Here is a 27,815-nt window from a genome sequence, read left to right as displayed (position 1 = left end):
GCGCGCTTTTGGGCAGTCGGGCCGTGGTACAGCGTACACTGCTGTGGGTGAACTCCGCACCTAGTGCTCGCCACTTCCGCTGGCTTCCTCGCCCCGTCCGCTAATAAGCAAACGATTACGTCGACGCCTCGGACGCGATCTTGGACGTGTAAATGAGGGCCGAGGGAAGCGCTTCCAAGGACGCCAAATTGCACTGTTCACAAGGCATTGATTGCTGCATTTCTGTATATTTTTGTTCCTCTATTGCGCACATTTGTCTTCGTAACAAGGTGATCCGTAACGCTAATTTCGTGGCGTGAAATATTTCCGAGCGTCTGCGAGATTATGTAAAATTGGCGCAAAGACGTCGTTTAGTCTCCTATAAGTATACGTCGTGTACGGCTTAGTGCTGGAGACGATGCAACCATCGCAGAGACCGGTACAGTTCTGGAGGTGCGACTGCGTCGCTCCTTGATTCGGCTTGAACCACCTGTTGGCTAAACAGAGGCTAAATGTGCAGAGCAGCAATTTGTGGCATTGTCAGGCACGCTTTCATGTTTTTGTCTGTGTCACTGACGATACTTTATGCTGTTTATATCATAGCAAAACACGGAGCAAAAAAAAAAATGATGGTAACGTATTTCGCTGCAATCATTATCTTGATACAGGCCTTTACTTTTCCATGTGTTTCAATTTCCTTCGTGGCTGCAATTTTAAATGGAAGCATTCTTCAAGCGAATTGGCTGACCTGTATGCCGATGTTAGGTCTCTTTTCAGTTGTATATGAATTAAATTATCGAACTTATTAGAAGGTTATCCATTACTTTCGTTTATTTTTCTTCAAGACGCAAGTTTGGACAGTCGATTTTCTACTTCATACGTTTACATATTGTCTTTTATACAAATGTGCGCTTTTTTTTTACAGTTATATACGCACATATCTATACACATTTCTTTTCGGTCATGCTCTTCTGCGATCAGGTTGCCTTCCCTATATATCACTGGTAAAATGACATTTTTTGCCTGCATAGCCGTAACGATTCAGTAGTGGCAAGATAGTGCAACAGTTGCAAATCGGAATAGTGAGGTATACACCTGCCCTATTCCTGGCGTCAAAAGGACAGTTCCAGTGCCATGAGCATTGCTTAAACAAGCAACGCTACCACTTCTATGCGAGGTGCACAGCATCTGCCTCAACGTTTACGCTGACGGTTCTGTTAGATCTACTTGTTCGGCAGACGCTGCAAGGTACCATGTTGTCATTGCCACGAAGTCTGTTGAAATCCAGATCAAGACATCCTGTATGATAATTGCTACGTATCGGAGCTTTCCGCTCTTCAAGTGACTTTCAAACTTGCTCTTCCAAAGCCGTTTTATCGATGGATCTTTTTCTCTCTCTCTCTCTCTCTTTTTTTTGTGGCTCGAATGAAGCCTTCCAAAGCATCCAAAGTTCAACGCGCTGCTGATCTTATGACCAACTTGTGTCACTAATAAAATGGCTACACCACCTAGTAACAGAAAAGGGACACTAAACCGTTTATCAGTTGCAGCCGGCACAATGTCTTGTCAGTAATAGACACGATCGCGCTGATGAACCCGGCCATTCTGTGCACAAAATCGGCAGATTTGTTTCAGTATCTCGCAAAAACAGACGCAGCAGCTGCGCACTTCGGTTGGCTTCGTGAAACTCAACGAGTCCCACGAACCATTGCGTATACAATCACCTACTTCTGACTTGATCTGCCTACCACCAGGGCTACCAAAATGTGATTAAAACCTGTTGTACCGGCTATGGAGAGATGCTGCATTTACCAAGTCATTTACGTGTTGAATTGGGTGGGCCGACACGCGTTATTTGCCCAAGTTGTATTTCGTAGAGTCAGGTGCTGTGTACAGCGTTAGAGACACTGACAAGCCGGACACTGTCTGCTCAAGATATAAGATATAGACAGCCGTCAAAACGGACGTATGTATGTATAGGTGGTATAGTGCTTTCAAAGTGCATGGTAAGCTACAATTACAACATCCCCCTCTCCACTAGCGGCAGTTTGCTTCCTGTGGTGCACGGGACTGATAAACTGTAATAGGCTGACGTGTGCCACCTCAGAATTTTGTGCTATAACGTCACCCTTGCTATCCATCATTCTCGCCGTCTCTTTAAATCCCTTTTCTCTTTTTGCCTATACAGGGTAACAAATAAGACTTTTCCTGTTGAAGCTCTCGGGCTTGTCTTTGTTTCTGTTTCTCTCGTTGGCAAAACATAGGTGTTGCACATAGGAACTCTCCATGTCGCCGAAACATCTTCAAATAGACACTTACTTGCTTAGAAAATTTCCAGCCCAACTGGCACCGCTATACGATTGTAACATTCCTTCCTTTTTAAAAGCAATCGGATACAACTAGCGACGTAATCTTGTTATCCTTTCTCCAAGGCATTGCTTTCTCCAACGCTGGACAATAAACGTTGTCCTCATCGTTGTCTGAAGATATAAGAATCGGAAATTTGGCGACACGACAAATATATAGATAGGTTTGCAAGACACGCTTGTTCTCGGCGCACTCAATGTATAGTACATCTGTCGATACCGAAACAAACCTTATTGACAATCAAGGAGTATAACTCGCGGCATGGAGAAATACGCAAATAAACTCGGTCGCGCACCATGCCAAGGGAGTAGAATAAGCGCTGCGCCGCTCATACTGCCAGGGGAGTAGAATAAACGCTACACCGCTCACACTACCAAGAGAGTAGAATAAATGCCACCGCGCTCACACTGCCAAAGTAGCAGAATAACGCTACAACGCTCACACTTACAACGGAGTAGAATAAATGCCACAATGGCCACACTTCCAAGGTAGTAGAATAAACGCTACACCGCTCACACTCACCCCGGTCCCTTTGGCTCGGCCTGTTGCTGCTGTTGCTGGTTTCGCAGCGCCACCCTGTTCACGTGCACTGGAATGGGGACCACGATGCGCGGTGCGTCGGAGTGCTGCTGAGGCCCGCGGCCGGCGGTGAGGCCCGCCTTCACGCGCTTCCACTTGGCGCGGCGGTTCTGGAACCATATCTTCACCTGCACCTCGGTGAGCTGCAGCGCGTGCGCTATCTGCGACCGCTCCGTCAGGGACAGGTACTTCTTGGAGTGGAACTCCTTCTCCAGCTCCAGCAGCTGCTCGCTCGTGAACGCCGTGCGCCGACGCCGGCACTGCTGCTGCTGGTGGTGTTGTTGCTGCTGCTGGTGTTGGTGGTGGTGCTGGGATGCGGACTGGCTTTGGCCGTGTTGCGCCTGGTGGTGCGCCGCGTGGCCACTGCGCTTGTCCGCGCACAAGGGACGTCCGAGCAGGCGGGCTTCGTCCCCGCCGACGAGGCTCGGCGGTCGCGGGCTGCCTTCGTGCGGAGGGCCGCAGTCGCCGTCGCTGTCCGAGGCTGCGGCCGAGTCGCCCGCGGTGTGACACCAGGCCAGAGGTGATGGCGGGCAGCTGGACACCGGAGACGTCTCGCCTGCGCGAAGTGGTTCGCGTAATGAGCCTCGACTACGTGCATGGCCGGTATACGACATGCATCGCTTTCACGATCACAATCCACTTTGTCGAAGCTGAATGTTTATATATATATATATATATATATATATATATATATATATATATATATATATATATACTGACCCTCCCGAAAGTATTATTTATTTCACTGGCTTTCGAGGCTTGAAGGCGTGTACCTTTAACCTGTCTCAATTGGGTTGCTCATGCATTGGTCATTATCGTCGTCATCGACACCGTTCAGTTGCGATGCATTGTCCAGTGGGGAGCTTTCTGGATTAAGCATGTAAACCTCCATGTTGTCCCGCGAATGAAGGCGAATGTTGCCACATACACGCACTCCGAGCATGTGCGCATGCGCAGGCGATGACGCCCGTCACGAACCGCGTTAGCCGTACGTATACATACTAAATAATCGTACAACGTAACTTGCATCTATGTGTTCAGATGACAAGTACTACCGTATTGCTGAACCTGTCGCGCATGTTTGGAGAATGCTTGGAGTATGCCCACTTAGTGGAGTTGAATGAACAAGTTTCACTGAAGGGAAATGCTCGTTTTATAAGTACGGCCATGTGCTCGAAATATGAGGAACAGTTTTACGCAGTGACTGGCCTTCGTTGTCGATGGACGCTTTGTTTTTACTTTTTGCATGTGTTGGTGCTAGCGTGTGGCGAATTGCCATTTTTCTGATCAACTTTCATATTTATTTATTAACAGAGATTATTTATTATATTTTTTATATAGAAGTGAAGTAGAGTAGCCGTAAACCAACGTCTCTTATCTCTATATTTAGGCTCTCCAGTTAGACCCCAATTAACCCTGCCTACCTACGCCACGTCCATTGGTTAGTTGGTTAACCTTGGCGCAGTGCCATTTGCATTATCACATTACGCGCGCGCCTTGTGTAACAACAACGAGGGAGCCGGCTACCGGAAGCTGCGTTGCCAGGAAGCGTGATTTCAGTCTCTTCGTAGGGGTGAAGATTCCGAGACGAAAAGGGCAAGGTCTCTTCAATGGCAACTTATGCCGGCCTTCTCGGGCGTGCGCATTCAGGACTTCCGCTGCTCGCCAAGAATCGCGTACGTGCGCACGAACGAGCTGGCTACCGTACGGCAGCACGTGACCACCCTCGCGCCGTGGTCACTGCCACGGCGCGAGATAAGCGCCGCGCCACTCTTGTGGCCAGTCACCCAGGCCCCGTTGGTTCACCGCACACGGAGAAGCGGAAAGGCGCGGCGAGAGGAGGATGGGAGGAAGGGGCGAAAAAACCCTTCCCTTAGATATAATTTACTTTACGAGAAGCATTTCACGGGGCGCGTAATAAAAAAAAAAGAGAGGAGGCAACCCCTGTATAACGAGCCCGAAAACATCGGCCCTCAGCTCAGCGGCGCACGGCTGAGAGCATCCCTAATGGCCGGCAGGCCTCCAGCCCCGCGCCCGGCTCCGGAGTGAGCTGCCCCCCACACTTCAAGGCTGGCGTGCGATTGTCGACTTTACAGCGCGCCTTCGAAGGGAGGCAGGAGCGCACGCACGGCGCTCCTCCCGCACAGAAAAAAGGAAAAGAAGCAAGCCAGCACGGCTTCACTTGGCGCGGCCGGGTCCATTAGCGAGCACAGGGAACTTAGGCTGGCGTGTCCCACGGTCGCGCGGCGCAGCCGAGCGTGCTTGTGGCCGCCTCGAAGCGACACGCAACGCCGGAACGAGTCGCCGAGCGCTGCGGCGGCGTCCGTTGTGTCGCCGTCGGAGGGCGTGGGCTCGAGCTCGGCGACAGCCAATGGGTCGCCTCGCGTCACGCGCCCAGCGCGCCGCCCCGACCAGAGCGGTGCTCCCTAACGTCGCATGGCGCGAAAAAAAAAAAAAAAAACAACGACGCAAGCGCATGTCCGGCGGGTAGTAATGAAGATGTCGCCGCCGCGATAATGCAGGTAAGTAGTTGACTCGGCGATTGGTCCTCCCGATATCGCGAGGAGCTGGCCCGACTGAGAGCGCTCGGTTCCCATGTCGTGGGAACGTCGTCACTCGCGTGTGATGATGAAAGACAGACTTTCGCCAGATGTCAGCTTTTTTTTTTTTTAATGCGATATGTAGATCAGCGTGCGATACTTTATTTTTGACGTCGGGCGGATATTTGGCATGCCCGTGGCTACCCAGCGACTTTCTTTGGCCGGCGCTGCATACGAGGTTCACCTATACACTCGTAAGCACAATTACAGCCTTTCGATCGTATCTTGCAGTTGAGAGTAGCGCCTTGTCCTGTCGCCTTTTCTTGTGTCCGTTGTTTTGCACTAAACGAAGTATTTATGGATCCGCACCACTAGCCTGCCAACACATTGTCCTGAACAGTTGCACCTCTTGGGGTGTATATTTGCCACACAGCGATAATCGTCATCTGTCTTGTCCCCATATCCTTTCTTTGACGCTGCGAGCCCGGTACTTCCAAATCACGAACGCCATGCGCGTTATCAGCACGGCAGAGCCTTCTCAACAGGAAAGTAGCGAGCGCAGGGTGTTCAAGAAAGGAAACGCAAGCAAGACAGATGACGATTATCGTTATGTGGCAAAATACGACCCAAAGGGTGTAATTTTTCTTGAGAGTATATATGCCGCCAAGAATGGAGTTATCTGATTCCCGGAAATCGGAGAGCTTTCTGCTCTCGGCCGAGAGTGCATGAAGCCGAGAACAACGGTATAAGTGCAGGAAAGTACTCTTAAAGAAAAAAAAATATCACAGGGCCCACATACGGAACTATATATCTGCCCGCTGAAACTGCTCCATCTTAGACACGTGCCCCTTCTGCATCTCGATGTGTCCAGCGCCACGGCTACTAATTCGCGCTGATATTCCGGCGCTAATCTGGGGTTATACACACTAGCGTCCACCCCTTAAACTTTGGTGTTACGCCGCAAAGATATAGTGCATTTTGCTTGTGTCATAGTTCATATGTTATAGTTGTTGGAAATGTTGCAAATGTTCTTGTTACTGTTGCTGTTCTGAAATAAACGAAGCTGGTGTTCAGACGTTTGTTTTTCTGGTAGTTTCATTGGTTCTCCCCTGGTTTGTCCTTTGTTTGTGTGTGTGCAGTGAGTGCGTGGGTATAGATTGGCTCTGTCACCCATCATCGTAATCTTTATCATGATCTCACTTTTCCACATTGTGAAATGAATCTGTCTCCCAGCGATCTACTTTTAACTGAATCACGCATCGTTCAACCAGTTTAGCGTGCACGCGAAAATTTTCCGCTCTCAGCTGACGATTGAGTTCTCTGTTGTTGCTCGACGGCAGTTGCCTTGCCTTGCCAGGCATTCAGGTATACTGTATAAAAGACCATCAGTTTCCGCACGTGGCTCGAGATGTGTGCCATATGCATTTCCGCCATTTTCATTCGGCAATACCTTTCCCGAAATACTACTGAACTTGGCACTTTCATCACCACGGGCTCCTAGGGGAAGATAAGGTGACACTGCGCTCTTCCACATCGGCATTTGACAAAGGTGGCGCTGATAAGGTCCCGGTTGAGGGCCTGGTGAGGTTGTATAGGGCGTAGAGTTTCCTACAGAAATTACTAGAGGGAACTCTGGCGCTGCAGTCGTTGTCCTACCATGGGAATGATGAGAAGTACATGGATTTGTCTGATCTTCGTGCTTGTGGATTCAAACGTCCTTGTGGCTTCGTATAGTAAGCTATATAAATCTTATTATCCTATATTTCTGCGCAATCTATAATATTCGAAGTGCAGAAGACGCCAGGAACGCGTACAATTGCTAATAATTGCAACGATTGAGCTTGTCCAGGTGGCCAAATCGAAACGCGCCAAGCGTCTCAAGGCACTGACATGCCTGCGATAAATTCATAAGGGCGTTTCATTCGCTTGTCGGTACATGCGTCCGTGGCTTAATGGTTTCGATATCAGGCTTCTGTGCTAGAGTCCCTGTGTTCGAATCCTGCGGTGGGTCAATTTTAATGTTTATTTAGTTGTTTATTGCGCAATATACTGTTGAAAATGACGAGTTTATAAAGTTATAAAGCCGTTTGAAGCCAAAAGGACGAAGTTTAGGCAAATCCATGTACTTCCCATAATTCCCATGCTGGAACAACCGCTCCCATTGCAACTCCCGTAGACACCAGCGCCTGAGTTCCCTCTAGTAATTCTTATAGGAAACTCTATGGTATAGGGGTCAAGGTTGGCATGCCGAGGATATCGCTCGATGTGTGCTGTAGAAGTTTCTTTCTGTCACTTCATTTGTGCTACTATGGATAAAGTTTGCAATTAGGAACAGAGAAAATGGTAGCCCAATATTGGCGCATTGTATGTATATTTATTAAATGATGAATTTGGCCGTAATTTTGTTATAGGCTCGTCTATAACACTTCCCAACGGGCAGTGTTTTGATTCTCTAACAATGGATCCAGTAATTATACAACCCCTTGGCATCGAAAAAATTATCGCATCATTGAAAGTGTCCTCAAGCCCAGGAATTGACCTTATCAATGCGAAATTCTTAAAAAAGTACCAAAATATATTCTAGTATTATGCTATCCAAAATATTCCAACAATCAATTGATGAATCCACACTGCCATCCGACTGGAAAGTCGGCAAGGTGGTTCCAGTCCATTAATCTGGAAGTAAAAATTCACCCCTAAACTATCGCCCGATTTCACTAACTAGTACCCCGTGCAAAATCCTCGAACATGTTCCTTACACAAACATTGTTAATTTCCTTGATGCCAACTCGTTCTTTTCGAAAGCTCAACATGGTTTCCGCCGATCTCTTTCCTGCGAAACACAGCTGGCTTCCTTTACACACAAGCTACATACAATTCTTGATCGTCGTTCTATAGCTGACTGTGTCTTCCTAGATTTCTCAAAAGCCTTTGAAAAAGTTTGCCACAGTTTACTTCTCTTTAAATTAAGCAAATTGAACATTGATAGGAAACTAATCTCCTGGATCGAATATTTTCTAACCGGACGCTCACAATTCGTGTCTGCTAACACTTATAATTCCCTGTTGAAGCCAGTTCATTCTGGAGTGCCCCAAGGTTCAGTGCTCGGCCCTCTCCTGTTTCTCATTTATATTAATGACTTGCCGCAATGCGTGACCTCTAACATTCACTTATTCGCCGACGATTGCGTAGTCTTCCGAGAAATTATTGACCAAAATGATGTTACGATCCTTCAAAACGATATCAACTGTATATCTAACTGGCGTAAAGTCTGGCTGATGGAACTCAACACTACAAAATGTAAGGTATTACGCATCTCCCGTACAACTTCTTGCCCCATTTCCTACTTGCTCGAGAATTCCGCTCTCGAATCCGTAACATCCTATTGCTACTTGCGTGTGCACATAACTTCCTCTCTTTCTTGGTGTCTTCATATTAGCAAAATAATTAGCAATGCAAACCGCTCGTTAGGTTACCTCCGGCGTAATTTTTCATCCGCTCCTGTTTCTTTAAAACTCCTCCTTTACAAATCTTTAGTCCGAAGTAAACTCGAATATGCCTCTTCAATCTGGGACCCCAGCACTGCTATATTAACCTCTGCCCTCAAGCTTGTCCAAAATAACTCTGTCCGCTTCATTCTAGGAAACTACAGTCGTACTGCCAGTATCACTTTAACGAACGAGTCCCCACAGCTTGCGTCACTCGCCTGCCGCCGCAAGTTTTCCCGCCAATGTCTCTTCCACAAGATATACTACAGTCCCGCCCTACACAAGGACCTTATTTTTCCTCCATCATACATTTCCCCTCGTTTCGATCATGCACAAAAGGTGCGAATAATGTCGTGCTTAACGCAAACATGTTATCAATCATTTGTACCCCGCACCTCACAGGACTGGTACCACGTTCCTGGAGCAGTCACGTCCACTGTTCAATATTCCCAGTTTCGTAATGTTTTAAACACAAGTGTATTGCAATGTAACTAACCAACTATGTAATCATATTTGTTATCGGTCAATTGCTTGAATTTTTGTTGCTTCACGCAATTATCTCACCGTTTTAGCTAACATTGTATTAGCAGAAGAAAAACCTGCATAGTGTCTTTTTCCGTATGTTCCACTCCCCTCTGTAATGCCTCTTGCCCTGAGGGTAATACTAATAAATAAATAAATAAATAAATAAATAAATAAATAAATAAATAAATAAATAAATAAATAAATAAATTTATTTACCTATTTAATTATTTATACACGTGATTCTCCCATATTATGGCAAAAGAAATTTACGATTTTAAGAGGTAGCGTAATTATGCATGTTGTCGAAATTGTGGTCGGAAATTGCAGAAACGTATTGATTTACATGAACGGGGATATGGTTTCGTCGCTTAAAGCATAGGTCAGTCAGAGCACGAGTAGAGACGTCGCGGTATACCGGCAAGAGCTGGCAACCTTGTGAGCACACTCGCCGCGTAGTCGAGGAGATACGAGCTATCTTTACTAACGCTGGTGGTATGCTGTATCTAGGTCATTTAATCTTCTCGCCAACCTCCCGGCGTATAGTTGTCAACAAGCCAATAGCCGACAAATGCTGTCGAACAGCGTGATACGCTTTCAGCGCGGGCACGTTGTATCTGCGCTTGCGCACACGGTCCGGCGAGGGCTCCAGGTGTGTTAGATGTACAGATCATCGTGATATAATATCCTTAAATTATAATTTGGAGGCCGGACTATAGTCTAGATATGTGACATCGGTAGACATTCAAGTGCGCACGACGTCACACCAACACACACTGTCGTCATCAGCGCAAAACACTTTGATGGTGGTTGAGTCAATTGTTGGTGCTGGTTGTGTTGTAGGTTGTGGCGACTTCTATACAGGCAGTGTTAGCCTGCCAGCCAGTATAGCGGCGATTGCGCCAGTATCCAGGGCGCAAATCGAGCTACCAATGCTTCTCGCTAAGTACAGAATATGCATGAAGACTGGCCGGTTACATAATAGAACGGGAAAATGTGCACCATTATAATAACTAATATGTTTACTGTGTACAGCCTAATTAAGTAAGCACGGAGACAAAAGTTCCACATTCGGGCGAAGGCACACCTATACTGGAGCATATGGGTTTCCAGAGATTTTAAGTAGCCGGGCCACATACGCGAGCGGACATTTTGCCCCAGCACAAAAGCGGCTCTCCGCGACAGCGCCATTAGTGGCGTGTGTACTCGATGCAACGGCGCCTAATGAGCCGTGTCACGCAAGGAGGCGTGAGTAAGCAGCGCGTTGCGTTACATGCGTCCATCACTATCTTCGCATTCGTCTCGCCGATAAGCGAGGTTGGCATTCGCCGCGTTCGGATGTCATCATTTCGTACGAATGCATGCGTTTACACTCTACACGGGCAACTAACTCACGCGCGCAGACGGGTATATCCTACGACACTTCGGTCAACTTCTAAATATTGTCGGAAGACTTTTGCTTATTTATGCCAGCGGTGACGGCTTCATTTATATATATCGTGCAGCACACGATTTCGTGTCAGGAGGCTTTTTTGACGGTTCCGGTCTTGGCCATCGAGCGTGAAACGATTGGGTTGGCACATGGAGTGGCCCGCTAGCTGTTACTTGCCTGTGGTTATTGGATAGCTTGTTTTTGTTCTTGGAGTGAAGTAAGGCGCGCTTAAAGTGAGTCATTGGCACCTGCTGTGCTCGTCAGCTCATTGCCATTGCAGCGTCTGAAGGGAAGCTTTCATTGCGGGGAAGCGGGCCTTATTACGAGTCATTGTGCCCCACGCCTTCAGCTTTCTATTGTGCTGCAGACGCAGTGTCATTGAGGCCCTGAAGTGGCCTGCAGGCTGCTTTAGACTATGCCTCGACATCATCGCCATCATCGCACAAAGCCTCAGTGAGAACATTAGACAGTATTTTGCATGTTACGCGCTCGGTATACGGGGGAGAGAGGAGACCATTGCCGTAAGAGCACAGTCGATGCAACTGTGTTTCTCGCCTTCACCTCAAGTGCAAGCACTTTGTCCGCGTCAGAAACCGATGCGAACTATGGAAGAATAGTGGGAACACTGCGCACAACTTCCTCCGTATACAAGAACATCAAATGATCGAATGTTTTCGAACGAACTTTTGAGGCGGCAAAATGCAGAGGTGTTAAACGATTGATTTACATCCATCGCGCTGGATCAGCCGATCCCGGTAATAACGCACGAGATCTGTTGTTCCAACCGGTGACCATGTGCGAAAAAGAAAATGAATTTTAAAATAATCCTGACACTCTGGCTTTACACCTATTGGCTGCATAGGTGCGCACATGTTTTTTCGTGAGGGTGTCAACTACCTTGCACCCCCTTCCCCCTCCCCCACCCGTCCACTTTCTCTTTCGCGAACACTCAAGTATATGGAGACGAGAAGCCTCCATATACTATAATATTTGTTATTTATTCACTGATCTATTGTCAAATTTTCGCAGTAATCAGACACTGTTGATGTGTGATGTATGGCCACATTTTATCTTAAATGACTTGCAACCAAGCACCAGACACAATAATACAAACTGGTGCCAAATAAGACATTAAGGGCACTATATCTTTTTGTACAAGAAAATGAACAGGGTGTTGATTGTCGTGCCATATCAAATGCGTGTAGTTTTTATTTTTAGAGTTCTTCTTATTGGCACAAATACATAGTGAAAAGTTAGCTCCCGCTGGAAATGGAAGACAACCGGCACAAGAGTGTTATATTGGGTTTTCCAAGGCAGTAGGCATTAAGATCTCAGTGTGCTAACAAGCATGGATAATCGCAGTAAAGGTTGTAGAACGTACACATCCTGTTCTGAATTATTTAAAGCACAAAACGCATTTGTTTGACCAATGCCCCGAGATCGAAGCCTCACTCACAGGCCGCGCAATGCCATGCCCAACCAAATTAATTTAAAGGACGAAAGCCGCCATCGGAGTTGGTCATGCACAGGAAATGGAACTTACCGATTGCGCACTCAATTTAATTCAATCCGCGCATGCATGTGAATGTCCTCGTGCAGCTTATATGCATCCCTGTTCGCAACCGCGTGTTCTTGAAACTTCAGTCAACCACTTTTACAACAGGATTTACAAATGTCTTCTACCATACCATATGCAGTTTTGTTGCGGTGAATACATATCCACAACATTTCTAAGCAATGGTAAAGATATGGCAGATAAAATATTATTCCAGCATAAGGTTATGCTGTATTTAGGTTGCCATTACGTTGTCTCCAGTATAAGGTTACCTACCGGCCCGTTGCTTTCGAATAAAGAGCCGAATGTGTCGTGAAACGTTGTATTCACATGCTGCTGGCACTAAGTGCACTTGTGCAAGCTTGTATCGTGTTTGCGAGTTATAATGGGTAAAGAATGATAACCATAAAGATACGCTGGGTGCTTAGGCAAGGAAGCTATATATGGTCGCATGTACTCTCGATAAAGTTTGCCTCAAACAAGCAGAAACTCTCAGTGACGCGCGGGGCACTCCTCGCGAGCGATCAATGCATTCTATATCTGCAATGAGCAAAGCCGTTTGTTAGCTCGTGTTGGACGAGTTGGAGGTTTCATTTATGTTTCCTTTTTCTCCATTCTTGCTTTTGATTTCGTTTTGCTAACTTCGCGAGAGTATTTATCTAATGAAATTATTATACCGAGTGTGTATTTCTTTTGGCCATATCGAATTTTTTTAAAAATTGCCTGCGGCAGATGGCATAATTTTAGTCATTGAGCTGGATTACTCAATCAGGCGGAACCGCACGAGGAATCCAAATGCATATTGCATAACTGACTAAGTAAAAAACTCGTTACTTACCTCTTTGATGAATGAATTTAGGGCACCTATTGCAACGAACTAATTGTGGCTGGTGAGTTCGCAAGGCGTAATCACTCGGAAGAAATTTTCAGGATGACACCAGATTCGAGATATTCATTTCTAAAGTTCGCGATGTAATGCATGGGCGTTTTGGTTACTTTTGTGCTTCAAAGCATAAAACCGTGGTTTGTTAAATAAGTAAGTGGAACGGTGGTGAGCTTTTACCGCGTGTTTCACGCCGCGTATATCCAAATCATAGCTATCCTTAAAATTCAAATCAAGTGGATACGCCTTGTAAGTTCAGCAGCTACAATTCGTAAATTGCAATATGAGCCAAAAGGTAATTAAAAGAGAAAAATAATAAGTGAAATTTTGTTATTACCTCAGTAACGTCCGCCGCTTCGAGTAAACCAGGTCTAGTACTACAATTACGCCATCTGCCACAGGCGATATTTTTAGTCTGTGTGCTTTAAAAAAGGGACAGCCTATACTGTTTACATTCACGTAACGGCTATTTGTGCCGTCAGCAACTTTTTAAATTGTTCTAGACTTGAAGCGGTTAACAGGAGAGAAGATAACACACGCTTCAATTTCCTGCTCTTCGCTGCCATTGCACAACGTCACCATCATCATGATAATTTATTTTACCTTTAAGGGCCCCTTAAAAGGATTGAATTAGGGGCAGGGGGGGGGGACGAGAAATAACCAAAAAGAAATACCATAATACGAATGCAATAATTACGAGAACGGCAGCCGTTTTCCAAAGAAACAAATACGAAACGAATACAACCGAGAACCAGATTTCTATCGTTAATAATTGGCACAGTAATAACAGTAGTGAGAAACTAAGGCAAATGGAAACTACCATAGATAAACGAGAAGCGCAAGAGAAAAGCAAAAGCACAAAAAAATTAATATTAGTTGTAATTACCATATTTTGATTAAAAAGAATGATAACACTTGGAGAAGAAATCAATTAAGCTTCTTAACGATGCGGCCGCCGGTCGAATGGAGTCACATCATCGTTTTGCAATGATCTGTGCCGCCTGGTCAGAGCCTGCGAACGCGTTATGCGCTTGTGGTCCGGTGCGAACTCGAATCAACCTACATTGCTTATCGTTTTGGAATTGCTCATTCAAGCGGTAGTCCCACAGAAGATCGTCAGCCGCGGTATTCATTCCATATTCTCGGCTCCCCGCTGCGATGGCAACGGCCAAATCTCGCGACTCAACCTCGTTCTACATCAAACGTTCGTCCACGTTTCCACAATTTGCCGGCGCTTTGTCGCGCAAGCATCGAAACACCCTGCAAGGCTGCTTACCAACGAGAGGAAATCCCGTCAGCCCCCTTTGTGCGTCGATAAACGCCGTGCTTAGGCATTCCTATATTTGAAGTAGCAAGCGAAGTTCCTGGCATGACTGATATCGGCAACTCTCATTACAGGCTTATCTCTCTCTCTCTCTCCCCAAGTAACACCGTCCGTGCTTACAGGAAGCGTGCGGTGAGCAACCGCGACAAAGGCTGCGTAAAGAGCGGCGTTTTGTCGGCCCCGGGGCAAGAGTTATTCCGCCCAATTAAAGGCGGCGTGGCCGCGAGCACGACCGCGAAATCACGACTTACTGAAACGTGTATGCACAAGCGCGCGCGCGCGCGTGAAGCGGAAGCTTGTCCACGCGCGCTGCCACCGCCGCGGTTTCGCGTCAATTATCCGCAATTATTGCCTCGGCGCGATCAGACGGCCGAACCGAAGACAATAACCCGATCCTGCTCAAACGTGAACGCCGGGATGCTTTTTTCAGGAGCCCCCCGTCCTCCCCGTGGAAACAACCAGTCCGGAGAGAAGGGCGCGCTCAACTTCTGTGTTGTCCATCGGCGCGGTTTGGATGCGCATATATATCCGGCATGGCATGCACTCTCGTGATGCTAGTTTTCCTGTCTGTTCCAATGATATACGGCACTGGTGTGTCGTTGCTTTGCATACGTGCTTATTTACTTCGGGCTACACGGACCTGTTGTGTCTGCATGCTGGAGACCCGCTTTCAGCTGGGCGTGATGCTGCGCCCAAGCTGTTATATTGCGCAACTGAGCGGGCTGTTGTATGCGAAGTACTGATAGCACTCAATGATCACAATACTTTCAAAGCTGTTCTCGAGGCTGATGACTTTGACGATCGACCGTTGAAAAAGGTAGCATATAGACAGACGCACTTCGCCATTCTGTTGAACTGCGGCTAACACTAAGAGCACAAGGACAGTAATTATCTCAAAGTGCGCGAGAATGAAATGAAGGGTGTGGGACAGTGAGTGCGCCCCACACAGGCCGTTGCAGGGGCTGTATACGCGCCGCTTCTGCACTAATTCAAGCCTTGCTCACTATGTTAGACGGGGGATATATTAATACAGAATTGCGAACGGGAGCGTTCTATAGAGTCTTGAACGGCGCAGCTTGCGTTCAACCTTGAAAAGAAAATGACACAGTTGGCGAACGCTACCAGCGCTGGTGTATTAGATGATAACGAAGACAACAAGTGCCTAGTGCATATACACATATGCTAAGTAGAAGAAGGAGCGTATACTTATCCAGGTGATACTGTATAGATGAGGCAACCGGTGGGGTACTATAGATATACAACAGAACGGGTGCCAAGGGGAAGTGAAAGCATGACGTCGTGGACGCCGGACATCTGGGTGGTAGCTTGATTAGTTAGTTAACTTGCAGGTGTGTGGGTAACAGGAAAATGCAGTGGTAAATGGGAATCGCTGGGAAGGTCTCGATGATGTTGATCAATAATACAGGAAGCCGCTACGTATTTCCGGCTTAATTGTATTCTGCATCATCTTCAGAAAATGTGAATGAAACACTCTGGATATTTTACCCCGCAATAAGGCTTTTTAAATGCGGAGTTAGGAACGGGGCATAGAAAAAATGGAATGCTCTTGAATTTAAGCAAACTAAATGCTGAATTAAATGCGGGGTGACTCACATTGGCGCACTGACGGGTGGGTTTCTGTTAGTACCCTGCTGCACTAAATTCCTTCGGGAGTTACCCGAAACAGGACAAAGAGGCGCACAGTTACACAGCGAAAAATACAGTCTCTGCACTTCAATGCACTGGTGGCTTCAAACCAGCGCTAGCGAATGCGACAGGCGAAATTACTGGCCGAGCACTCAATAAATGATTTAAAGTAAACTGCAAATTTCTGTTCCCTTCATAATTTCAGTAAACACGGTTTTTGAAAACAAGGTCTTCCAATTTATTAGTTAGAAGGTGTAGTGACGTCTTGTCACGAAGTTTGCTAAGATCCTTGTAACCGCAGGTAGTAACGGCACAGGCAGTCGCGTTTACTAGCCAAAGGCGCTGGTTCATTCATATACGACTATATATAGCAGAGGTAGTAAGTGGTTTTTGCTTGCCAATTATGTTTGCGGAGCTTGTATTGTTTACAAGCAGCACTTCCATTACAATGACATCATTAGGTCACTCCTGTTGTGAAAGGACGACAATCGTCTTGCTATATACATGGCTTACTTATATTTAACACGGATCAAATGATATCACTTAAAAGCCATGTATGGAAATATCATAATGTAGCGTGTAATATAAAGTGCACTGTAGAGAAAGGAACAGATGACAAAGGGGAACTTCCATTTTTCCATGGCGTAAAACCAGTAACTTCAATTTTTTCCATTTTCTATCCATTTTCCCATTTCACAGCCGGGACTGTTTCGTTCTTTGCGACATCTTAGATTTTAGCCTAAATTTTGGCAGAATAATGCCTTCATCGTGTAGCAGGCTGTCGTCGAGTTTCCACTTCTTACTGGTACGTGATGGGACATTTGGCTGCTTTGTACACAAAATTTTGGTTCTCACAAAACCATGATATGAAAAAGCAACAGGGATGACGTTGTATGCTGCCTTTCCGTCTTCGACGTTGCTGGACACATATATTCGGTCAATAGGCGGGAATGACAAGTGCCTTGCTTGCATGACAAGTGCCCCATTGATTACATCAATGAGATAAAAGCCACGGGGCAGCTCTGTAAGCTTAGCTCTGCTAGGATATGGTCCCAAAGACAACACATTCCTTTCGTTTTTCATTTAGAAGGCAGTTTTCGACACTTATGAGAGAAACATGGGCGCGGAAACGAAAAAACCGCTCAAAGAAAACTACAACAAATGTTATCAGTAAAGAATTATTTATTATTTTGGTCATATCACGAGTACAGCCTGTTCAATGGAAAACAAGTCAAAAGTAGCTGAAATTAAAAAATGAAAGACAACAAAACCGCCACTGCACAAAGATAAATAGAGTTACTCAAGCCTCTGGTACACGTTTTAGTACGCTTAAAGTAGTTCGATTAAATATGTTCTGCATCAATATTGTGCTCATTTATTAATAATGATGCTAGGGTTCGAACATGGCTCAGGAATGTCTATATTATAACAATGAAATCAGCATTGCTAAAGAAGAATCAGCTATAAGAGAGATGCACCCAGCCGTCACGGTCATCGGGAGAGTTCGCAAAGAACGCTTAGCTCCAATAAATGTCAGGCGCATTCAGTATGCCGGCCGTCTCTTCTTACATTTTCGAATAAGAGCAACGTGCGCCATGGCTCACGTATAAATTGCTCATTTTGCGGAAAATCTCATTGTTAAAATTCTTTTTACATAAAAACGTGGAATTACGAGAACCTGCGAGCTTGTGCACATCGGTGCACCACCGTGTTGCAAGCGTGTTTGCTGCTGGTCGCGAAACTTTATGAGCTGTTATAGTGAAACGATGCCAGCCTATCGATGCGATGCGCGTCCGTGCTCCTTCGCTGTCGCAGTGCGCTGGCTGTCCATCGGATCGGTGACGTCACGAGAACGTTGCCTTGAGGAGCGCGCGGTAATTGCGCTCGTCGCAGCTCCCCCGTTTCCGTTTTCCGCGCTCCGATGTAGCTAAATTTCGTGGTGCCACTGTTCTGCGGGTAATCAATGTTTCTCCATATTCAAAAGTTTATATTTGGCTTGTACAGAGAGCTCGCTTCAATTTCCCAATTACGGTGAGCCCCCCCGTAAACTAAGCTCTTAAAAGGTAATCGGAGCAATTTTGTGAATTAACGACTAGTTGCTACGTATCACCCGTCAACCTATGGTCGCCACCGCTGACGGCATGTCTCCGAAGGAACTCTCCTTTATTTTATTGGACGAACCTGCGCCCTCAAAAATAGGCTACACTTAAGGAACAACGACAGCGGCGTACGCAGTCGGCGATCGTCGAAGATCTGATCTGCCGGTCAAGCGAGTCAGCTTTTATACACGAGTCATCGAAGCTTCCAGAGTAATCGGTGTTGCCCGCGTGTCTTCCAGATACCTCTACAGAATTCGCGTCGCACGTGCAATGAGATTACACAAACTATGGTGACAGCAGAACCATCGATAACATTCGAGAAACTTCCGATACATTCGGGCGCGTCCCGCGCTGAGCGATAACACTTGTTAAGGCTGTTTCACATGGAGCGATTTTCAGTCAGCGACACCGCAAATTCCGTCGCTCAGCGACCGCCGCGACATCGTGGGCTCTCCGCGACTGGATTCCAACAAGTTGGTCGCGCCGTCGCTCAGTCGCAGCGATCGGCGCGATGTGGGAGGGGCAATGTGCGTTTTACCGCGGGTTGGTAGCGCTGTGGAGCAATGTCGCGCATCAGTTCTAGCTATGTTTGGGCGTACCCACAAGCGTTTGCGGCTTGGGAGCTGCATGAATATTTTTCTTTTCTTCCGCTTACACAATTCGTTTGAAAGGAGAAGCTGCACGCTATCAAGGTCGGGAGAAGGACGCCGCTTCAACATATATAAGGCACGTACTCACTTCATCGCCGCCGTCGTCATCCTCTTCCTCGCTACAAATTGCGCCAGCTGCTTATATACATGCACACTCAACAGTAGTTTGTTCTTCTGCAAAAGCAAATACTCATCCAGGGAAAAAAGTTGCGGCTCCCATGGCAACAGCGAAACTAGAGTGTACTAAACGGAACCACCCATGGAGGAAGGAAACTGAGGAGAGGCCCTACCCCCTCCGCGCGCTAGGAGAAAAGTGTGGAGGAAATGACGTAGAAGGTTCTCATTTTTTCTGCTGTTTTTTTTTTTCATTTCTTTGCTGTAGCGGCCACGCCTTTCGGGCCACAATGGCGGCTTTGTTATTGTTCTGTGCCTGTGCGCTCACACGTGTTGCTCCGCAGGTTTCGTACCGTGGCAAAGGCGCTGTGCGGGCAGGTTTGTGTTGGTCTCCGTGTTTTGTTGCGCTGCGTTATCTGGACCGTGCTCTAGCGGATGTTGCTGTGGCCAGATGGGACAGGAGGAACTAAAGTTCATGAAATTAACGCGCATGCAACGGTGTACGCAATGTACCGAGCCACGGCAATGGCAACGGACGAAGGAATATCCGCGGGAAATTTTGCCCTCTTTCGCGGAATCATGCTAACGTGCTAACGGTTGTTTAGTATTGCTGCGGAGCGCGCGCGTCCGAGCAGCCCGGTTGCGCGCAGCGCGGCGTGGTTTCGCGAGAAATGTAAACAAGAGAGGAGAGCTGGCCCAATAGGCGGAGCAATGCCATGAGCAACGCCAACTTCCGGCTTCACTTGAGCTTCACAAAGAGTGACGTCAGGGCCTCTCCTGAGTTTCCTTCCTCCGTGGAACCACCCCACCGACACCGCACGCCATGCCGCACGCTCATACTTGCGGTGTTGTGCAGCGCCTCACTCACCGTATCTGCAAGCTATCGTAAAGCCTCAACGCTTTTAAACGTTAAAAATGGCGTACCTATTCTATTACCGAATAAAAATATGAAAATTCGAATATTTGACTTGTTTCCACGTTGTTTTTATTTAACAATGCAGGCATGGATACTTCGTGAGCAGGAGGCAACCTTGCGCATCGCTGCGACGGATATCGCGCTGCCGCAAACGCATGTGAAAGCTGTCAGCGAAAATCGCTCACCCGAAAAAGATAAGAAAGTCAACGTGTGTGTGTGTGTGTGTGCATATATATATATATATATATATATATATATATATATATATATATATATATATATATATATATATATATATATATATATATATACCACGTGGCCGTATTTCCACATTTCACACGCATACCCTTATTTCCACTTTGAGACTGCTCATGTTCACTCATTAAAGAAAGCGCGGTCCACAGAAAGATGGAGGCTTGAAGTGGTTCGCCCTAAAACAAGCAATGTCGCCGAAGCCAGCGTTACCACAAGGGGAAATGTCTCCGTCAGGGCAGTTGCTGCCTCGACGAAGAAAAGTCCCTCTGTCGAAACGTCGGCTTCAGCGACATTCCTTGTTCGGCAGTGTTTATCACTTATGTTGTTCAACTGTTGCACAGTTCCCCAGAAACCTGTGGAAATAGACTATAATATACGGGCTACACCTTCATGGAACGATCAAGTCAACATGTCGCGCTTATTTTATGGTTCCGTTGTGTTTGATTACGTTTATTCTTGTATTTGATATGTCTTTATGCTACACTTCAGGTGGATCTGGAAAAGAGTATAAGGTAACAAGAAGCAAAAAGAAAAAATATAAGCTGCGATGTTCCTGTCGTTTTCGGTGTTCTCGTCCGGCACTCACGCGGTTAATGTATCCTATTAGTAACTGCTGTCGCAGTAAATGAGTTTATAGCAGCAGGAAGCGCTGGCCTCTGTATATTTTTTTTCTGTATCTCCCGTGAGCTGCCTCTCGTGCTTTGATCGAAGAAGGCAGTTTAACAGTGGTGATAGCTACACTGACTTACACGCTTCATATAGGTGTCATTTATTACTCCGCTGTCAACAAGTTTTTCGGCGGCATTGTAACACGCTTGAAAAGCTTGACGAAATAAGCGCATCTGAAACTTACACAACAGAGCTTTCTTTTCCCGATCAGAAAACCATTCAATACGTAAATATTAGGAGGATCAAATAATGAAGTTTTCGGACCCCATCGACTGGGGTTGTTTGGAGCATTTTGGCTCCAAATATTTTATTGAGTAGCGATGATTTTGTTTTAATAACGCACCCCCCCCCCCCCCCATACTGATGTTCAGTACGGAATATTTCCCTTGATTCGCATGATCTTAAAATCTACACAGAGCTTCAGGAAAAAAAAAACATGAACGATGTGGTAAACAACTGCAAAATACCGTTTCAGGAGCCTCAAACATAAAGTGGTTTTTCTCCCATCATGTCTGAAACTTCTGGTCATCGCTACTGGCTCAGAAAACAAAAACAAAAGACGGATTATAAATGTCAATTTGAGGGCGTTCTTCTGCTCTCCAATTTCATTGTTTCTATCTTTCTTTTCTTTCTCTTTTAATGTTTAATGCCGTAAGCACTAGAATTATTCTTACCACCTATGCTGTTAAGTCACCGACAGGAAAAAAAGAATATGCAGATCCAACGCACATTTTGGAATCTATTTGAAGCGAAGCTTATGTGAAGTGGTTAATGAAATGCTACAAACTGGTCCATTTCATTCCTGCGCCTTTGGCGTAATCTCGCGCGGGAACATGTGCTCTCGCGCAGCCACGCTACGCAATGTGTCAGCTCTTATAATGCCTCGTATTTATTCATTTCTTCGTCTTTATTTTAAATGTACCACCCACCTGTTGGCCAACCATTCGTTGCGCGCCCGTGCCATATAGTTCCGAAATCGCCATCATCAAGAAGACGTGGCGATCGTCGCGAAGGGCAAGTTGGCATTTGTCACGACATGTACCCCCCACTTCTTGACCAATCCTCCGTTGGGGGTACGTGCTATAGTATGGAAATTATAATCATCGCAATCATCAACGCGCTGCGATTATCTCAAAGAGCGAGTTGGCGTTGGGCACGGCAGACGTGTGTATCCGTGTGATTGGTTATACAGTTCGTTATCTGCAGCTGGCCATTTAGAAATTTCGCCGGCCTCCCATACGATAGGATTGCGCCCCATCGGTTTGCGTGGCCTCTGGCGAAGCAGGATGTAGTATATGCATGCTGAAAGCCCAAAATCTGCTGGAACCTTTTTTCCGGGTGTCTGCAGCCTTACGTAATGTCTATGCTGCTCAGTAGCAACCGCAAAATTGAATGGCGATGCTGAGCGCACACGTATGCTCACGTGATTTTTTTTTAGATATTTTGTGTTCGACGCAATGTTTTTCAATTTATGCTTCTGTTATTCTCATCTGTGGTCCTCTATGTAATAGAGAGAGAGAAAAAAAGGAGGGGGGGGGGATTGCGGCCTCATGGTTAGACCATCGGACTGGTGTGCTGGGGGACCGAGATTCAAGCCTCGCCTCAGGCACGTAATTCATTTTCTTCCTTTTACTTACACCCAGTGACGCACGTTGTTCCCACTGTTACTTCTGAACCCTGTCCTTTAAGCACAGCAGCCCGACGGTCTAAACTTTCGGATACGCATTACTCATAGTGACCCAAGATATGAGCTTTTCTGTAGTACAGCAGCACCCAGCCAGCAGCCTTGCACAGTCAGGTAATTCCAAGACAGTTCGCAACGAAAGCTTCACTTTATTATACAGAAATATAGAAGAAAAGTAAAGAAAACGAATGAAACGCGCTATTAAAGAAGCAATTATTAAAGAAACAAAGGTTATTCGATTCGTATTAATATATTAAAGTACTCGCATACCCCTGCAGAGTATTCGTGTGCGCCTAAAAACTAGCAGTAGCATTTCTGAAGGAGTGTGTTACATTGAATAACTTTTGCATGCTTTCGTGCCAATCTCTTGTCCTTATACGCCTCTGATGCACGAAGACTAGCCATGCTTTGACGCGAACCTCTCTTTGAGTGGCCGTTTACACAGGGTTCTTTCTGTTTTATACTGTTTCTTTCATATTGTACTTTAAGTGTACCACTTGGTCAGCGCATCCACGGAGCGTAGATATCATCTGCAAGTTATACTTAACCTCTTGATAATTGTTCGGTCTCTTATGAAGAACTAAGAAATAATACTCACGTGTATATTGGGCCTTCTATCTCGTCAAATCCACTACATCTGTGCAAGTGCTTGCAAGTTATACTTCGTTAAAAAACACAGGATTGTTTGCTTGTTTGTCACGCACGAAAAAAAACTATTGAATTTTTATCTCTTTGAAATATGTAGTTAGTAAAGCCATAAATTAAGCACGTTGGCGAATGCGCCGGGTTAAATAATCTATCACTTTCGTTGTAAAGCTTAGAAGTGTTTTGCATCGAGGATGATGTCGACAGGCCAGTTCGGAAATGTGTCGGCGGTGGCTGTGCTTGAAATGTTCTGGCCGCAAAACTGAATGAAATTGCGTGTCGCACGCCAGTAACGGGTGAGCTAGCTTGCGCTGTTGCTAATCTAAATCTACTATTCAGTTTAACCTCAATACAGATTTCATTCAATATGTGTGCATGTAGCCTGATATACAGCCCGAAAGAATTAAGCTTACCTATTACTAAATAATTCACACACCCTAAAAATTAAATTAAGATAAATTAAGGGTTTTTACGTGCCAGAACCACATCTGATTATGAGACACACCGTAGGGAGGGACTGGGGAAATCTGGACCACCTGCGGTTCTCTAACGTGCAGCTAAATCTAAGTGCACAGGTATTTTCGCTCTCATGGAAATGCGGTCGCCGTGGCTGGGATTCGATCCCGGGATCTCGTGCTTAGCAGCCCAGCACCATAGCCACTAAGGAACCGCGGCGAGTTCCATATACCTTGCATACTGCACAGAGATAATCTTATCTTCGTTTGGAATATTGTAAGAGAGCCCGCATGTTCGCTTATAATACCATGCAATGTATTTGTTTGTTTGTTCACAGTACCTTAGAGGCCCCGCGGAGGGAGCACTGAGTAAGGGGGGGGGGGAGGGGGTTACACAGAGCGATTTTAAAGCAGGAAAGCAATACAGCAACTTATAAACACATTAAAATATACGTCTGCTAATTATAGAACATAGATCAGCGATGAATACACTGAAAAACAAGAAATAGGCAGCCATCATTACATTAGATAGATAAAAAAATGACACAACTGACGCGTCTACAACAGAAGTAGAAATCAGCGGCAATTATTATACATATTTGGGAGATATATGCTGCCGCTGCACTAGCCGAAAAGCCACTAGATCGGGAAGTGAAGCCATTTCGCCGGGAGGGTTGTGCCGAAGGCGGATAACACGAGGAAGCGCATGCAGATGAATTGAAAGACAGCGTACGACCCAGTATGGGGGATTACAGGTTAAGTGACTGTGAAGCCGGCTAGACATGCACGACGGGGTTTGTAACGCGAGACGAAATGACCATGAGGAATAAATAATTTTTTTTTATATTTCACTACACTGGATCATAAATGGAGCAACGAGGTTTTGTTCCTAGAGTTCGAACGATACAACCAAACCCATTATAGCGTTAGGTGTCTGTAGCAGAACTTTATGCGTATAAAGTAAATAAGTGTTTTTGTGTTGCACATCACAGTCCAAATAGGAAAGAACTGCTTTTTTATGGGTGGCAACTGCCGCGCCGAATGAGCACGAATCACAGGTGAAGGAATTACATTTACGGATATGGCTGGAGCGGGCGGTAGCCCACCCCCGAGCGGTCGGACATGGTAGCTGCGGCATCCAGTGGAAATGACCCATCCCAACCCCCACCATCGTCACACACGACCAGGCACGCTTCAGACGCCTCTGAGCAGCAACCCTCAAATGTATAGGAGCTGACAGCTTAAAGCTTGGAGCCCGAGAATTCGACTTGGTGGCAGTATATGTCATGCGAGTCCACCAGCGAGATTAACTTAAAGGCTTAAAAGAGGCCTCACCACTGTGAAAATTATCAAGAAATGAAAGGACGACGGTACGCATATCATGCGTTACGAGGCTTAATATTTCCTCTAAACGAGGTCTCTCGATCAGTCCTTTCAAAACGTCACTTTTCCATCCCTGCGTAACCGATGTATATAGATTGAAGTACATGCCGAAAATATCGCGCTGTTTCCTTTAAGTATGGGGCTAAACTTGCTAAACCTTTGATGCGAACTGCTGTGCATAAACATAGCATGAGATCACACGTTGTACAGGACTAAAATGGACAATATTGTAGTTGTATGACATTTAATTTAAGCGTCTCTGAAGTTTCGCTTAATATATAATTCCACATGCGCGATATAAGTGCACTTTCTTATTCTTTCTCGTAAGAACTGTATGTGAGGGCCTGTACATTGCCTTCACGAATGGACAGCGACATATTTGACCAAACTGTTGGTTATTGAAGTCCTTTCCAGACCAAACTGCTCATGTAACTGTAAAGAGACAATCGAACACGCGTTGTGTTTTTTATGATTGTGATGACATGGAGCGCGATGTGATTTATTAAGTTAAAAAGACTAGATAATACGCCGCTTTCAGCCACAAAGATTCTCATAGGGACTGTGGCCCCATGCTTCGCACGCTTATATACGAAAGCGACACGGGCTACGGTTTATAAAATCGACTGGATTCGGCGACAAATCGTAGGCGTGATGAAGAACCACACGTGTTCGCATTGCTACTATACCTACCTCCCTCCCCTTCTCCTTTGTATGTTGTTCCATCCCTTATTTCCCCCTCCCATCCGTATACAAGACAGCAATCCGGACGTGCGTTTCGTTGACTCTCCCTGTCTTTCCTTTCTTCTTTACCAGCTTCTCCTCGCTCTCGTGAGCAAACTGTGATTCCGTGCAAACTGACTCATGAATGCGATGTTTTGGCATGTCACAAGCAATGCCAAAAATATAAAATCCATCCAGATACTCCAGCAATAGCTGGCATCAATAATAATAATAATAATAATAATAATAATAATAATAATAATAATAATAATGCGAATAATGAGCACCGGTATCAAAGGTATTCGGCTTTAAAGTCACTTTTGAATGGTTCTTGCATGATATCATCTCGCTTACTTGTCGAACCATGTAACCTATTGAACATACCGAACAAACGTCAGTTCATGAAACCGTATGTACCAAAGAACTACCGCTATAGGGTGAGAGACGAGCTGTCAGAGACAATATACTGTGATTCTTGCACTTTGCACATTGGCGCGCTTGTATTTCTTATATGCCTTGCGGCGAATTGTTCGTATGGGAGAGGTGGCCCTTTATCCAGGTGGTTTCGGTTGCATGTGTGACAGCAAGGAAGCACTAAATTAGGCGAAACCTGAAGTCTGCGGAGAACAGCTTACATTGAAAATTTCTCATATGTCTTGTTATTTCGAAACTGCAATAGATAAAGAGTTGCATACAAGCCGATCCTCGCGAAGACTGGATAAACACGTAAATGTGAAATCCTTTCTTATGATGGCGCTTTTTAGTATCCATTATCTCTCTCTCTCTCTCTCTCGCTCTTGTTTTTTTTTCGTACAGTGCACAAGAGATTGCATTTCTCTATCGAAGGGTGCGCAAATCCGTGTTTTCTTTTTTTTTCTCCTGAAATACATCTCTCTTGCCAACAAGCGTAGCAGGTATCAACAAGCATACCAGGTTTAAAACATATGTACAAATAAGTTCTTCACCTTAAGCACCTGGAGCCGGATTCGAAAAGCTTCTAGGAACGCGTTAGAGCGTTTCCTTACTGGCAGTGGGCTCGGGCGTCCCGCCACTAACGATAATGACGCAGCGGTCAGAAAGAGGCGTTCACACCGGCAAGGGTCAATCGCGGACGACACTCGCGAAAACACGCGTTTTCCGCACACGGCTTGCGCCAGTCCATTACGGGCGACGCTCTATGCAGCGCACGACTCGTTCGCCACGCACAGTCGAACGCCTTACCTGTTGCCGGCTCGCTCCTGGGCTCGCACCGGGGCGCGGCCGCGGGAAAGAATCCGTGCGGCGGTTGCAGGGCGGCGCGCATCATCCACTCGGCGGGCCACATGCAAAGCAGGCTCGCCGGCGTCGCCGGCACGGCGGGCGAACTCATCAGCGCCTCGATCGAGAAGCCGAGCCCGCGGTGGTGCTTCGGGGGCGGCGGCGGGGGCGCGCGGCTCAACGGCAACGGCTCCATTCCTCGCATGGCCAACGACGCCGGTTTACGCTGGGCTCAAAACTGCCAAACTGGCGAGGCCTCGCTCACTCGCTCGCTCGCACTGCAGGGGCCACCACCACGCCGTCTGGCCTACGCCGCTTCTGCGGCGGCGGCCCGCGGTAGACGCGCGAAACCGGGGCCGTTCCCCGGCAGCGGACCGCCTTCTTCAGCCGAGGCACCGCCCTCCCCGACCGCGCGCCACTGACGTCGGCGGCGGCGCGCTGGGAAGCATCTCGCGGTGGCGTGTCACGCCCTGCCTACCCTGCCAGGTGCACTTGGCCGGCCCGCTCGAAGCCGACCCGTGGGCTGGTCCCGCAGTCTCGCAAGCTCGCTTTTCCATCCACTCTACCGGGTTCGTTTAAAAACGCCTACACGCGTACAAAGACGCGAGCAAAAAAAGAAAGAAAGAGAAGGTTGCGCGCCCTCTTAACGACG

The 27,815-nt window shown here is 46.5% G+C and overlaps 1 protein-coding gene across 1 annotated transcript in view; it reads right to left on the bottom strand.

Annotated features, from left to right (window-relative positions):
• Positions 1 to 27,550, bottom strand: part of LOC142583302 (uncharacterized) — a 60,811-nt gene extending 33,261 nt beyond the window's left edge. Inside the window, exons 1-2 of the mRNA XM_075693718.1 lie at positions 27,128 to 27,550; positions 2,869 to 3,481 (exon numbers count right to left, since the gene is read on the bottom strand). Of these exons, the coding sequence (XP_075549833.1) occupies positions 2,869 to 3,481; positions 27,128 to 27,368 (854 nt within the window). The 5' untranslated portion in view covers positions 27,369 to 27,550. The remainder of the gene's footprint in view (positions 1 to 2,868; positions 3,482 to 27,127) is intronic.
• Positions 27,551 to 27,815: the final 265 nt, after the last annotated feature.

This window comes from Dermacentor variabilis, chromosome 5, assembly GCF_050947875.1.
Source record: "Dermacentor variabilis isolate Ectoservices chromosome 5, ASM5094787v1, whole genome shotgun sequence".
NCBI classification, from domain to species: Eukaryota; Metazoa; Arthropoda; class Arachnida; order Ixodida; family Ixodidae; genus Dermacentor; species Dermacentor variabilis.
This window is presented reverse-complemented; position numbering and strand designations above follow the sequence as displayed.